This window comes from Pelmatolapia mariae, linkage group LG12, assembly GCF_036321145.2.
Source record: "Pelmatolapia mariae isolate MD_Pm_ZW linkage group LG12, Pm_UMD_F_2, whole genome shotgun sequence".
Taxonomy (NCBI): domain Eukaryota; kingdom Metazoa; phylum Chordata; class Actinopteri; order Cichliformes; family Cichlidae; genus Pelmatolapia; species Pelmatolapia mariae.
Genome location: NC_086237.1, coordinates 29,925,359 through 29,941,441, shown reverse-complemented (window position 1 = coordinate 29,941,441; position 16,083 = coordinate 29,925,359). Strand labels below are relative to the sequence as shown.

Here is a 16,083-nt window from a genome sequence, read left to right as displayed (position 1 = left end):
AAAAGAAAAGAAAATCCTTTAATAATAATAAAAATAAAATAAAATAATTAATTCAAGAAGGCAACTTAAGTAGCTGTTATCTATTTGAAAAAAAAAATGGGTGAATACTCAATTACAGATTGTGCAATGAGCACGGGCTGTTTTTTTTTTTCTTTCTTTCCTGGGTGTAGGTTATCACTGGTGGAAAAGTACCAGACCAGCATATGTTATGATGGGAGACTCATAAACAAACATAACCAGCTGACTGTCAGCATAAGTGGAAATAAAGGTAGATTTAAATCTATGCACATTTTTGATCATAAAATGTGACATAGTATGGAGATCAAAAAGATTAAATGCTTTCATTTTCTTGTCTGACTGTGAAAATTTTCCTTTCAAATAGAAACAAAGAGAACCAGTCAGACAAATATTTTGGATGAGATAGCCAACATCTTCACACTGTGTTCTAGCAGCTGTTTATCAGTGAGTCCCACCTTAATGCAAATTTTTCTTAAGACACGCAACACATTCCACACAGGTGATTCTTTTCCAGTCCTCCACATGCTTGTCTCAAAAATAAAATGTGACAAAAGTGTGTGCCGTGGGTCAATACGGGAAATAAATAAATGAATAAATAGTTTGTACAGTGCAGTGACTGATTAAAATATAAAAGATAAAAAGATATTAGAGAGCTAAGTTTGGTCACCATGTCATGCTCAAATGGAGATGAAAAAGACAGTTTTTACGTTTTTCGTACATAACTTACATAAATCTATGTAATTGTTGTTTTTTTGAAAATTTTATCATAAAACTTAATTGTTATCATTTGTTTTATTTATTTACTTTGACTTCAGATTAGAGTCTAAATCCATGGCTGAGCTCAGGTTTTTCCAGCAGGAATACTCTGCAATTGTTTTCTGTCATCCAACACGTATCTGTACTTTAGAGGAAAATCCAACCTGTCTGAGGAAGCATCAGGTTCGTATTTACTAGAATCAAGAGTGGTGAACTTTCTTTGCATCACAATATGCCAAGTTTTCCTCTGAGCTGCCACATCAGCATTGTAAAATGAAGTTTTGCTCCACCTTGTGGCTGAAACTTTGAATCTTGATTATCCAGGTGGAGTTGCCCACATTGAGGAAAAAGCCCCCCCCCCCCCCCCCCCCCCTCCAAACTGCAGCTCTTTTGTGGCAGTAATAAATATTTACCAGATTAAATGAAAATTATACTGAATAATATTTACCTAGCTTTGTATATATAGCTAAACTTAAAGCTTACTCAAGCAATTTGACATTGTGTGGCTACCTAAAAGGCTACATAAGGCAAATATTATCCAAAAATTTACTCTCAAACTAACAACAAGCTTTTAATATAGCTAATGTTCCAAAATAGTTTGCGTGCTCATGTGAAAAATAAAGTTTTTTGCAGTTCTGCAAAAAACCCCGAAAACACTCCAAAATTCAGTAGCTTCGAGAAGCTCCTTTGGCAGCAATAACTTGAAGGAATTGTTTTCTGTATGACTGTCAGTCTCCCACATTGTTGTAGAGGAATTTTGGCCAATCTTCTTTACAATGTTGCTTCAGTTCATTGAGGTTTGCGGACACTTGCTTATGCACAGCTCTCTTAAGTCCTGTCACAGCATTTCAGCCAAGTTGAGGTCTGTACCTTCAGTGTTCTGTTGCAACACCTTGATTTTTCTTTTTCTTTTTCAGTCATTCTGGTTTAGATTTGCTGCTGCTATTATTGTCCTGTAGCATGACCCAGTTTCATCCATGCCTTAACTTTTGGACAGATGGCCTCATATGTATATTTATAGAGATATTTATAAAGAGGAGTTCATGGTCAAATCAATGACTGCAAGGTTCCCAGGTCCTGTGACTGCAAAACAAACCCAATCATCACCCCTCCACCACTGTACTTGACGTGGTATGAAGTGTTTGCATTGATAAGCTGTGTTTGTTTTTTTGCCAAATGTGGTCCTGTGAAATATGACAGACATCAGCACTTCGGTCACGTCCTTCAGAAGTTCAGAGACAGCTTTGCAAACTTAAGCTGTGCTGCCATGTTTTTTATAGAGAGAAGAAGCTTTCTGGTGTTGACCTCTTTCAATCAGGTTTCTATTCAGTCTCTTATTAATTCTTCTACTATGAACTTTAACATTTAGTGTTCACACAAACCTGAATGTTCCAGAGGAGCAAAGTGCCAGAACTTCTGGTTTTATAGAGGTAGTCACACTTATTGGTTATCAGTCAGTGAATTGCATTTGATTAGCAGCACCTGGCTGCTATTTACTCTTTTATAATATAAGGGTGAACACAGTTTTTCATGGGACTGCACAGCATCTGGAGTAAACTTTTCACACGACTGCATTTGTTTTTGTTTTGTTTTTTTACAATGCTGAGTCTTCTTTGTAAATTCATCTTTTTAAAAGACAGCCTTGTTTTTGTATGCTGTATGGTGACAACAAAAAACAGTTACTAGCTGCCTAAATCATCGTTCAAGTTTGTGTTTTTAGTGCAAGAGGACCTTTAGACTGCATAGCATTTTTCATGCAGATGTTTACATTAAACCATATAAAAACCATTAGAGGACCAGATGTTCTAACGTTTACTATAATAAATATTACTGAAATCGGCCAGGATCAATGATGATGTGAAAAATGTGGAATTTCTAACTTAAAAAACAAGTTGCTTTAGAGTTAAGTTACTTTTAAACCAGTTTTGTAACACAAAATCAAAAAGTTTTGTGTCATAAAATTAAGCACAAATGTGTTGACCATGCAATAGACTGGTGATCTGTACAGGGTCTACCTGGCCTTTCTTGCCATATGAGAAATGAGATAAGCTCCAGCCCCCTTTGCAACCCTAACGTGGATAACTGGAAGAGAATGGATGGATGGACCAAAAAACAAAAAACGATTAAAAACATGTTTAAATTAAAAGGCTAAATGTGTGCCAAAAGGTGAGGCAACATTTCCAAACACTGGCAAATGTTAAAAATTCTTATGTTTATAATTTCAAAAAAAGTTTCTTTGAAGTTAAAAGTTTAACTGAGAACATAAACAAGACTACAACACATTTTACTGTTGTTAACATGTATTGGGGATGTTACAGAGTTAACAGAGCAGAAAATACTCTTCTTGAGCATGGCTATATCTCATATTTTTATATCGTCATGAAATTTGATGATTGAATTCTTGGTCCTTTGTTAACCTGGTCAGTGTTTGTGACCTCATCACTTTTCCTCTAATGTCACCAGACCCAAATGCAAATTTTTGGAGAATGCACTAACAATATATAAAATATTCCCAGATAATCAACCTTGTGAACTTTGGATAAAATTTTCATTTGGCATTCAGTGCTTCAGGGTTAGTCCTGTGTTTTCATGGCAAGACGGTTTTAGTTTACATGCTCTCCCGTGTGCTTGGGTGGTTTTCCTCTAGTTACTTCACCCAGGTGCACCTCCAGAATTTTTTCATTGGGGTGGCTATTTGGGGCCACTAAAAATATTGGGGTGGCACACTAAAAGCAGAATTTCTAGTTTTATTATGCTGTTGTCAAATATAGCTTATTATATACCTACTTAATTTCCTGCTATTAAAGTTGATATCACTGAAAATAGGGACCAGAATTTAACCAGATAAGATGAAAATAAGATATAAGATTTGAAATCCATAATAATCTGTTTTAAGTGATCGATTGATTGTTGGGTGTCTTCTGCTCTCTTGTAATCACGTTAATAACATTATTAGCAACATAGGATAGTCGTGGTGGATGGCCAGTGCCCCCCCCCTTGGTGACGCCATTGACCACCTGCATCTCATTGTCCAGAGATATGTGCTTTAGGTTAACTGGCCAAAGATGTGACTGTTATGAATATTATCCTACCTTTAAAGTCACTCTAATAAGTTTTCAGGACTTTTTAGGGGTAATCTAAGTTCCACTAAGATGAAGAAGATGAAGAAACATCAACTTAATATGAAAAATGGTGATCACAGTAAAATAAGCTTTACTTCCCAAATTTCAGTGATAAAGAAAATGCTTGGGCTGACCCCAGTGGGTGAATGTGCAGAGAATCACTCTTAGAATGAGGAACAAATCAATAAACGCTCTTTCTTCTTCTTCTTTTTTAACCCCGTGATTTGCATTTACCCACAGCAAAGTTTGAGCCATCTCGGCTGCTGTAGCAGGAGGAGGAGAGCATGACTGGTCCTTGACGTGGAATATTTCCGTAAAGAGACGATGAAGGAGTAGCAGAGTGTAGCTCGAAGCTATCCCGTTTACTAACCTTTAATCGAGACGGGCTTTAGCCGTGAATCCCGCTCAGATCTGGGTTCACCGGAGCTGACGGACACCAGTCTTTCGCAGACTGATCCCTTTCTCTTCCCCGCCTCATTCTGATCCGCTACAATCATGATAAAAGCCATTTTAATATTCAACAACCACGGGAAACCAAGGCTTTCTAAATTCTACGAACATTATGTGAGTGAAAATTTCTTCTTAATATTTTTCATTTATTTACTGCACATATGTGTGATTCACGGGTCAACGTGGAAACGGTTAATTAAAAAAATCACAAGCTGTACAGCTGTGCTGAGGACACTTTTAAAAAAATTCAATCACTGTCAGCATTAATGATACTGTGCTGCACACTGTTTGAATGGGAAGCTGTGGATACTTCAATAATGTGCAGTTGTTTCAAACTGATGTAGGCTATAAGATGCCACTCTGATCCACGCTGGCCTTTAAAAATATGAATAATTAAACGTGTGCAAGCCGAAGCGAGGCTATCACATTCCCGCTGAGGCTGCGTGAACAGGAGTGAGCTCCGTTTTATTCACTTAGCTTATTAAATCTAATCTCATGCAGCCTATATACAGTCTGTGTGATGCACAGCCCGAAGCAGGTTTACTGTTTGTGTCACATGACTGTAATAGCTGTGGCCCTTGTGAGTAACTCGTGCTCAGTCCATCCCATCACCATCACTGATGCCGTGAGATTATTGCCTGTAAGTTGTCATCACTAAAGCAGGATACCTGCTCTGTTTAAACAGCTACAGGTAACAAATGGCAGGTTATGTAATGTCATTTGCTGTGTGAGCTGTGCCCGCTTGGTCTTATAATTGGATTTATACCTCAAGACCTCGGCCTTCTTTTTATGTAGGTATCACAATAACAAGGTTGCACATGCATTGGTCCAGCTCCCTGAATGAACTCTTGGGGACAATTTGGGAGGACAAACATAAGTTGATTAACAGATGAATTGCCAGAAAAAAGTTAAGCCTGCTTAAAAATTCTGCACACTTTCCAAGCACCTGCTTTTCACATGTGAGTTTCGTTGCGCTGTTCAACAGTGGATTTAGAAGCACTGGAGTTTGATTCAGCTGGAACTCATAAATGCAGATTTCCGATTTGATCTCAGCCTAGATAACTGAATGTTTTTAGGGTAGAACAACATCCCAAAAAGATTAGATTTAAGAAAACACATGATGTGCATCACCCAGCAGCCTGTATTTAAAAACATAAGTATATACCAAGTGGTAATTTGATTGATTAGTCAGTCTGGCATCCTCATTACAGATCCTCCAGTCTGCTGATTTGGCGCTTTTCTTTGTTTTATGTATTCATTGTTATGTATGCATCATTTTTAGAAAGCAGAATCTCTAAAAGGAGTTTGGTTTCAAAATAGAAAGCAGCAAATGAATTTAACCATAAAAATATTTGTTCAGATTCATTTTCCATGTTGCATAATTATTTATTGAGATGGACATTAATGCGTTTGTATTTCAGGAGGGTAAACACAAATTGATTGGATTAGAAGTAGTCCATGTAGGTGCCATCTGTTATGTTACCAGTTGAGGTGTCGGCTTACAGGCTGGCTGCATATACAATTTCACACATCCGGCTGACTGTTGAAAACTATCTTTAGGACTCAGTTTATTGATAAGAGTTTATTGTTAAGCCTCGGCCTTGGTATGTTGTTTGTCTTAGTGTGGCTGTGCCTTATATATGCATGTGTGCGTGTGTCTGCATTGAGTGGCAGAGCTGAAGAGGCGTTGTTCTGGTTGTTAAATCCAGCCTGCTGGCTCAGACATAAACCCAAAGCATCTGTCCAGTCTGACATGAGGGAGAAATATGTGCACATAAAAATTCTCCCTATATATAATTCATTCATCATCAGTAAGTAATGTAAGCCATAACTTTTATGTAGCAGTATAGACTTTTTTTGTGCTACTGCTTTTACAAAAAAGTTGCTTTGCTTATTTTATGATTTTTTATTTTTATTTTTTTTTTTGATGAGGACATTGTGGTTCATTGTATTAAAAGTAAAACAAAAAACTAAAACGTGCTATAGGATAGATGTGCAGACCCATGAGTGGAGGCTGGTGGATAAACATACACTGTGAAAGCTGCAACATTAAAACCACCTGCCTAATATTTTGTAGCTCCCCTTCTTCCGGGCTGTCCAAACAGCTCTGAAGGTGTCCTGTGCTATCAAGCACAGTGATGCTGACCTCTGTCATATTCCCATTCCAGAGTTATTTTTTGCAGTGTTGCAGAGCACATTATTCTGCTGAATAACACCTCTGCATCAGTGAAAACTGTTGCTGTGAAAGGGTATACGCTATCTGTTAATGTAGCATAAACATAACTGCTAGCCACCGTTTCCCAGTTGGATATTGCACAGAGTATAACACAATGCCTATGCTGGCAAGCCAGTTCCTGGCTGCCTTCTTTCCACGCGTAAATAATGCAACACAGACCTGATGGCACATGTGGTGTAAATGTTCAGACCAGTTCTCCTTTTTACACTGTTCTGTTCTGATCTCATTGCTGGTGGTTTCTGTGGTGGTCTGTGGCTACACAGGCCCCATACAAATAAAGGTTCAACTTTCTATGACAGCCAGTATTAGGGTTGTCAGCTTCTTGTGCTGTAGTAGATCTTTTTTGCACTCTTTGTACATCAGTGAGCCTTAGGCAGCCATGTCCTGTGTCACAGGCTCATTGGCTGACCTTCTTTGGCCCCCTGTTGGCATACTAACTACTGCATAATGGGAAATGCTGTATAGTGACCATCATATGTAGTTTTGGTCATTGTTTTGACTTGCATTTGTCACCATGGTGATATCAATTTCCAACAATTGTTACAGTGGGTGTGGTTTCACCATAACTGGTTAGTCCTCAGGTGGAGGGGGATTGAAGAAGGTGAGTAGGGCTCAGATTTTTGCTGGTGACCGTTATTGATAACGATTTTCTCAGTATCATAACGAGAAAATTGCTTCACCTGGTAATATTTTTAACAGTTTAAAATTTGAATACTAGTAATTAAAAATCTCCTTCTATAATCTTAGGGTTTCTGGTATGTTTGGCTACCACATGAAATATGTTAACATATATTATCCTGTTATTTATTTAGCCTCCTGTTGGTCCTTAAATGTAACTTATACTGTGTTGCTGCTTGTGAACCTCCAGAATTTCAAATAGATTGACAGGTTCATGTAGCCAGATGGGGAAACTCTCAAACTCTGACATTTTTAAAAGCTGCTGCTGTTTCTGCAATAGGCTCACTGCTCTGCTCTGCTTTGTGACTGTTTCATTAAGTCCCATGCTGCACGTCACATGACTGATTTTTAGCCTTCCAGCCAGCTGCATACTGGTCACCCTCTGCTCTCCCTTTGCTCACTGAACTGTTATAGATCCAGAGAGGACATTAGCACCCTTTGGTGAGACTGTGTCATTGTTAGAGTTGCAATAAAGCAGATTTTTAGCAAGGTTGTTGAGCTTGTATTAAGACAGTGCAGAGACTGTCTTTTTAGATCCTTTCTCTGGGCCCTCAACATGTTTTAAAAGACAGAACAATCTGATGAAGAAGATTTTTGTTCCCTTATTCATTCAAACATGCCTAAGGATATTGAATGCTTTGAACATAATCTCATCTCTTTGCAGAGATAAGCCTCCTTGACAAGGTTCAGTAAGAGCCTCTGTGACCTCTGGGTATTGTATATTTGATTTTGACAGAATGTTTGTTATATAAATCTTTTATTTTTAGCTACTTAGGAATACACGTATTTAATAAAAAAAACAAAACAAAACAAAACAAAAAAAAAAGGGAGAGGTGAGAGGAACCATTAATATCCCGTCAGACCAGTCTTCTGGCTAATAGTAATGAACTGGCTCACTGGAAGCAATTAAGTGGGCAAACATCACGTTGTTTACTGTCGCTTCTGTGTTTAACAGCCTCTTGTTTCCTAATTTATCCTCCAGAATGAAGACACAGAGCAACAGATCATCAGGGAAACCTTCCACTTGGTCTCAAAAAGAGATGAGAATGTCTGCAATTTCCTCGAAGGAGGAATGTAAGTTATGAGGGCACTCGGTTGAGTCTGTTTGTGCATACGCGACTGTGTCTAAATGCTAAAGAAGCAGGCTTTAGTGGAAGTAATCTACTCCAGAAGCTAATTGACTTTGACGCAACATTACAGGACTTAATTTCACTCTCCAAAGGAAAGCTTGGAGGGCTGTATGAATGACAATCAATAGCAACGGTGTTCGTTTGATCTTCATTTAACATTCATGAATGAGGAACTAGGCGTGGAACTGTGAAACATCACTGCTCGCAGTTGCTCTTGCATATTTTTTTTGTCTCATTACACTTTGCAAAATTGAAGGGTAATGAAAAAATATACATAGCAAAAAAACACCTAATAAGAATCTAGTCACTGAATGGAGAGCGCAAGAAACGCATAAAAAAAGCCCACAACCCAAAACTAATTTCATTTACTCATTTTATTTAATAATTGCATAATACCGAGGGAGAGTTACTACATTTCCTGTTGTTAACAGAAACTGTGATTTCTTATCAAACCCAGCAAGAGGATGAATAACCACTACCATTTTATAGCTTTTCACGCTAGTATATGTTGTGTACTACCTTTACACTGACTCATAATAACTGAAATGATATTGTTATTTTTCTTCACGTCTTTATCTGTGTTTACTTCATACTAGTTAAATCAGGTCATTCTCAGGGTTCAGAGTTCTCTCTGAGTGTTAAACTCCCCGTGAACCTTGTGCGTACTTTCAAAAGATTAGCATACATTAAGATTCCCTTATCTGAGTGTATAGTAGAGTGTAGTTTCTATGGCATGCCTGACAGGCCTCATTATATATTTGACGAGGAGCAATCTCTCTAATGTTTTCTTGCCTCTTGTTTTTCAGGTTGATTGGAGGATCAGACTACAAGCTGATCTACAGACACTATGCCACGTTGTACTTTGTCTTTTGTGTCGACTCCTCAGAGAGTGAACTAGGAATTTTAGACTTAATCCAGGTAAAAGCCTGGGAAAACAATAATGCCACCATCTGTTTCACCATAGCTGTCGGTGTGCTTTCAGGATCTTTCTTGCAGACTGTGTTCCTTTAGGTCTATAAGCCCTTTCTTCTATTTTGTTTGCAGGTATTTGTGGAAACGCTGGACAAGTGCTTTGAGAACGTCTGTGAGCTTGACTTAATTTTCCATGTCGACAAGGTAATAAATTCATTTGTCTCTTTATGATGTAGCATGTTTATAATACCATTTGCTTGAGCCTTGGAACGACCTCGACCTCTTATGAAATCAGAAATCAGTTGTAGCCATTAGTGACTCATGTTATGGTACAAAATTTGATAACCTGCCTTGTTCCATAACATGTTGTGTAGTGGCATTTTTGTTCTTATATAGTTAATTCAGTGTTTAGGGTACCGATTCAGATTGATCTGTAGTTTGGCTACAAATGTTGTCTATTCTCCCTCATTGTTTTGTTTGATAGTTCAGGCAATACTGCTTTGGTTCTGGTTAAACTTGATTAAGGGGGAGCCAAAAAAATCAGAAAAATCACTGTATTGTTATTTTAAGAATAAAACGCTTAGAAAGGTCACATACTTTACTTTTATATTTAGCAAAGAAAATGGGAAATGGGTGCAAACATGGAAATGAAGTATATGAGGCAAAAACAGCTTTGAAAACTGATATTTGGTACAACCTGAACTCTGTTAGACAAGCTTTCTTAGAATTTCTTTAAGGAATCTTCAGCAATAATTCTCCAGGCTTCTTGGAGGACAACCAAAGCTTTTATTTGAATGCTTTCCAGATGATTTTGCATGGTGGTTCAAAATTTGATGGTAATTTTTTACGTCCAAAATTCCATCAATTCTGTCAAGATCAAAAGCCATCACAGAGCCTCCTCTGTGTTTTAAAGATGGCTTTTGACACTCACTGTTGCACCTCTGTACATATTGATGAGAATTGAATCAGAAATGTCACATTTGGATTTATCACTCCATCAGACCTGTTGCCACTGATTTTTAGTCCAGTTCTTGTGCAGTTTGGCATACGTCAGTCTTTTCTCCACATTTTCCTTCCTTATGAATGGCTTCATGGCAGCCACCCTTGCATTCAGACTGTTTCCGATGAGGCTTTGGCAAACAGTAGATGGATCAGGCGAAGGGCCAGATGTATCTGTCAGGTCTTTGTTGGATTTTTCCCATTTCTTAATCCAGGCCCACCACGTCTTATTTTGTCCTCCACATACCCAGTTAAAAAAAAAAAAAAGTTTTATTTTAAGGAGTCACTACACACCATGCCAAGACACGCCATGTTTATACAGAATAATACACAGAATAAGGGGTGTCTCAAGACTTTTTCACAGCACTGTAATACTGCAATATGAGGAAAAAGCTTTGCGTGATGATTAGATTCACGTCTAATTCCTCTCAGGTCCACAACATTCTGGCCGAGATGGTAATGGGTGGGATGGTCCTGGAGACCAACATGAATGAAATCATCACGCAGGTGGATGCCCAGAACAAGATGGAGAAGTCTGAGGTAAGCGTGACCCTGCCAGTTCAACTGTATGTATGACTTAATGCTACCGCCAAACTCTGAGGTGGTGTATACAGTATGCAGGCATGTGTGTATGCTGCACCCTGCATGCTATTCTCCAGTGACCTTGTGGATGCTCCCTACCCACTCTTGAGTGTTTGTGCTCTTTTTTTGGGCCTCTTTTCCTGCTGCTGCACTGCTCTCAACTCAGATCAAGACTCAACATATTCTCTCCTGTATCTCTCAGTATACTATACAGTCATAGTCATCACTTCTACCATTTCTATGGAGACTTAACTGTACCATTTTCCAAAGCACCTCCAGATTCAGTGACCATAAAATCAGCCATATCATCTATATTTGAAATACAGTAGTGAAAATATGCTGGTTCCAGGCTGTGTCTTTATATGCTCTTTATTTTAGAAGAGAATGTGAAGTTTCTGCGCTATCCGTGTTGTAGTAAATGCTTTTCAAACTTGTTTTCTTGCATCTACAAGCCAGTGTCCTTGCTTAGATAACTGCTCTATGCAAGGACATTGCTTTGCTTTGCACACAGCTTTTGCTAGCAGAGAAACATTCATTTTACGAATTGAAAAGTTTAATTTGATTTTAATTTGACAGACAGCCAGAGACAATTTTATGAAATCATTTATTTGCAAAATAATGTGGATTGTAGCATTTGATAGTCCTAAAATCTAACTGCACTAATGATTTGGTCCTTTGTTTCCAAAGTACTTGCAGCACGCTGCAGTAATGTATCAGCAGTGAGTCAGAGTTTTGGTGAAATCCTTTTTTACTCTTGCAGCGAAAGTCACAAAGTCATACAAATTTGTTTCTACTTTGTTTGCTTCCTTGACAAATTGAAGGGTTTCATGTTCAGGTTTTTAACTGGCTGATTAATTGTGTGCTCTAACAGTAGATTTCCTTTTTTTCTTTTTTTTAAAAGTGTATATATTTTTTAATAATCTGAGCTGCATTGTGTGCTTTTAACCAGACAGACTCTTCCTTTTCGATTGACCTTCTGTAAGCAGATCCTTTACTGTTCTACGATCATCTGAGCTGCTCTGTCTCTTCCCTCTTGGACCTATCGTAGACCACAGAGTTCGTTTATCACACTGATGCTAATTGAAAGTGACACTGTTCTATTATAGGTCAGTCTCTGGAGACCAAGGAATGAGCCATTCTTCTCCACGACTGGCAAGGAACGATTATGATATTAATCGCATTTCAAAACGCACGTTCTTGTCACATAATATCTCTATATTTCGCATACATAATACATAATTGTAGTATACAGTTTACAGTTGTGGTGTATGATGGGTCCTATCACTTTTTTTCTGTGGAGATAAACTGTAATTACTTTAATCTGCTTTAACATTCCTCATTCCTCTTTTTCCTGACCCTGTCCAGTTCTTTCCATTCTTCTCTTTCTCTCTCTCTCTCTCTTTACAGACGTTTATCTTTCAGTCTACCAGGCAGGACAGGTAGACACAGGTACTGCTAAATTTACAACCAAGTACTGTAACCTTAACTGCAGTTTACCCCCCCTCTTGAGTCTCTTCATATGGCCCTCCATGTTGAAGTAAAGTGACGTCACTAACATACAGTAGGAATCTTTCGTGGCAGACCCAAAAATGTTTCCCTCCTTAATCAGGAACAAAAACGGTCACGGTCGTTGAAATTGCAGTCTAGAGATGTAGTAGCATGCTGTCTTTCTAATAAAAAAACTAAATAAAAAGATACAAGTTTTATGTGTGAGTGGTTTGTATGTAGCAGGTGGATAACTTAGCTTTGCATAGATAGAAATAAAGAAATGTTTTACCTTGTCTATGTAAAACCAACTAGCATCTCTAAAGGTCACCAAAGTGCAGTTTGTCTGGGATTGTATACTGGGCTATTCGCTACTATGAAAAAGTCTTGAGTTCTATTTTTACTAGGAAAATGGGATCTAGGTGCAGCACGGAGAACTATTGTTAAACACCAATTTTTGCTTGGAAGCAAAATATAAAGAAATGAGGGGTGGCTCGAGACTTTACTGTAGGATTGTGTGTTGCCCAGCAGAAACAATATAATAATAGAAGTCCCAGCCAAGAACATTTCTAGCAAAAATGTCCCTTTTTAAACAGTGAAATATTGTTTTTACACATGCACAGCGAGCTTTGGAGGAGCTGGAAGGTGACTTTTCTTATTTTTTACCAGAGCCAGAAGACAAAAGTAACTCATTTGTTTCCCGGGGTTTTCAATCTACATGCTAAATTACTGGCTAAGGCCGCAGAGCATGGGCGCATTTTCTATTAACCTTTACATCAAACTTTTGGTGAGAAAGTAAATGAGCTGTTTCCTCTAAACTACAGTACATGTAGATTGACGTAAATGAGAAATGAAAAACCTCTAGCATTCTTTAACACTGATATCATTTATAAACGAGACTGAGTTTTTCAAAAGGCTCTTTATTTGCATGAAGCACAGAATCAAACTGCAGTTATGTGACACGAAGCTGGTGTTGCTATTTCTGTGTGTGTTCGTCACACAGTACTTTATTAAAAACCCACTATAATGGATTTGCACAGCAGGTCTCCAGGCGACCTGCTGCAAAGCAAAAAAGTATCCTTCACTGTTAATGCTGAGCCAATTTGCTGGCTCAGCATTCCTTTCGATTAACGACACGGTCATCTTTCCATCTAACACAAGTCTCCTTGACTCCTGGCAGAGGGAGGGACACCCCTTAAGACAAACAGCCTATTGAAATAACCTTATGAAACATGAAGTGGATTAATCTCCATTCCAAGCGTACCTTGCCTGTCAGGCTCTGAAATTATTTACAAGGGTGTTCATTTCTAGCGAGGCAGCGATCATGCAGTTTTCTATCCTTTTGGTCATTTTTGGGTCTGTCTTCCAAAGATTTAGCTGGGGGTTCTCTAACCGCACTGATTCTCAAATGTCTGCTCGTACTCGAGACAAAAACATCAAATCATTCAGTATCTTCAGATCTGTGTTATTGATCATAAAAAGCTATACTTGGCTGGATTCTTCCCTTAAAAACGCTCAATTTCGCTTATATAATTTCACATTGAGATTCATTGTGTTAGAGTGAAGTGCCTCCTCTGTAACTGAAAACAGATCTCCCATTGTAGTTTAGTGCTAGTAGGCTTACAGCCTTTTCCTATCATCAGTAGTTAACACAACACACATGCAAATGACACACTATTTTTTTTTTTTTTTTGTTCATATGTATTTAGACAGAAAAATGTTAGCTACTGTCATGTGTAGGCTCCCAGAGGTAATTCAACTCACTAGAGGTATAGTATCACCTGTACTATTACTCCTAAAGCAAACATTGTACGTTTTCTAAAATCTACCCACCTATCTATCCGAACATCATTACCGTCTTCATATCAAATCCATTCTTCTGCTTTACCCAATTCTCTCCTTCCATTTTAACCTTATCGGTCCTCAAGAGTCCGGTGGGTTCACTTTCCAAGCAATGCTGCCTTTTGTCCATTTGATGAATGTCCAGTAGTGCTCAAAATCAGTGAATGGTGTAGTACAGTATGTCCTCACCGTTGACGCATAATTGGCTCTGGTTGTGATCCAATCATTCTCGAGAAAATAAGAAAAATAATGCATGTGCGTATGAAGCTATGAAGGCATCTGAATGTACATTTGCACATGTTGTCTGTCTCAGTAGCTGTCAGTGCTTTTGCATTTTGTCAGCAGTTGATTGTCTAGTACTTTGTTTAGCACTGTGTGTGTCGAGTGTTCACTTTTCAGTGTCTCGTCCTGTAACGGCATGTTTTCTGCTTCACTGGTTTGTGTCTTATCAACCCTCCTTGTGTGTGTTTTTTGTGCGTGTGTGTGTATAGGCCGGTATTGCAGGAGCACCCGCTCGTGCCGTATCAGCTGTAAAGAACATGAACCTCCCGGAAATGCCCAGAAACATCAACATTGGTGACATCAGCATAAAAGTGCCAAATTTACCCTCCTTCAAATAGTGGCAGCGAGATCCCGAACCTGCAGATGTCAGCCAATGTTTACAGTGATGCAATCTGTTTACCACAACCTCAATTCACCAACTTTTATCAAAACTATAAATTTTCAAGGTACTGTGTGATCTGACACTCCTTGTACGTGTGCTTTCTCTTTCTTCTTGTGTTATTTTTTTCAGTTTGAAGTAAAAGTAAGTATTTATTTATGAATGGTACATTCCTTACGCCTCACTGAAGGTTGGCTCATGACTTTCAGCTCACTGGAATCTGCTAAAGTGTTTACTTGAAAGAGAATTGCGTGGCAGGAAGTGGCCTTTTGGGGCAGTCTTACAAGTTTGTTTTTTTCCAGACTAAAAGAATCAGTCAAGTAAAAGTGAAAGCAAAACTATTTCGAATCCAAAATTGGAACCAGTTTAGTACAGTATTGAGAGATTTAGGGTACAGAAGATTATTATGTTGAAGATATGCTGTGTGACAGAAAAATATATATGAAATGATTTTTCTTTTATTTGTATGCAAAGTATTTTTCAAAGATTCACCATGTCTTACCAAATGATGCTCTTAATTTTTGTGTGTATATGACTTATTTTCTCTTCTTTTTTCAACATAATAAACGTCAAAATGAAACCTGTGTGCTTGGCTTACTTCATTTTTATAACGATCTTATGTCAGCTGCTCCTGTTGGGAGTCACCATGGTGGATTATCTGCCTCCGTCTCACCCTATCCCGGTTTCTCCTGATGACTCCTGTCTTTTTGCCAGTGCCACTGTCTCCAAACCATCTATCACATGAGGTCTCACTATCATCTTGTAGACCTTCCCTTTCACGCTTGTTCCTCCTGCCACAAATCACCCCTGATACTTGGCTAAATATGTATGTGGTACATTACATTTAACTAAATGTTTAAAATAAATATGCTGCCTAACATTTATTACAAATTCTCAGATCCACTGTACTTTACTTTCAATTCATAAGAAAACATTTTTGGGGTATCAAATCTTAATTTTAAACCACGGAGGTGGGGAAAAAGAACAGTGTAATGGACAATTTAAAATAAATTTGGGACAAAATCACACAAAACTCACACAAAACAAAAATCTTCATATCCAGTATGTCGCGCCTCTATTGCCTAAAAACAAGTTAAACAGAAAACGAAAACTAAAATGACGTATTATCATCATTGTATTTGGGCTTTTATCAGAAGAACAGTCCATCTGTAACGGGGAAGTTTTAAAAAAAAATTCAGCAGAGCCCCAAAT

At 38.1% G+C, this 16,083-nt stretch overlaps 1 protein-coding gene across 3 annotated transcripts; it reads left to right on the top strand.

Moving 5' to 3' along the window:
- The first annotated feature begins 4,177 nt into the window (after positions 1-4,177).
- On the top strand, positions 4,178-15,455 carry ap3s1 (adaptor related protein complex 3 subunit sigma 1). Of its 3 annotated transcripts, none has more exons than XM_063489946.1 (7): positions 4,178-4,460; positions 8,243-8,334; positions 9,197-9,308; positions 9,435-9,506; positions 10,734-10,841; positions 12,291-12,332; positions 14,702-14,811. In XM_063489946.1, the coding sequence occupies exons 1-6, from the start codon at positions 4,392-4,394 to the stop codon at positions 12,324-12,326; spliced, it is 489 nt and encodes a 162-aa protein (XP_063346016.1). In that variant the 5' UTR covers positions 4,178-4,391; the 3' UTR covers positions 12,327-12,332; positions 14,702-14,811. The 3 variants fall into 3 exon arrangements, with proteins under 3 accessions (XP_063346016.1, XP_063346015.1, XP_063346014.1); XM_063489945.1 differs by having other exon boundaries at positions 12,249-12,332; XM_063489944.1 differs by lacking the exon at positions 12,291-12,332 and having other exon boundaries at positions 14,702-15,455.
- Positions 15,456-16,083: the final 628 nt, after the last annotated feature.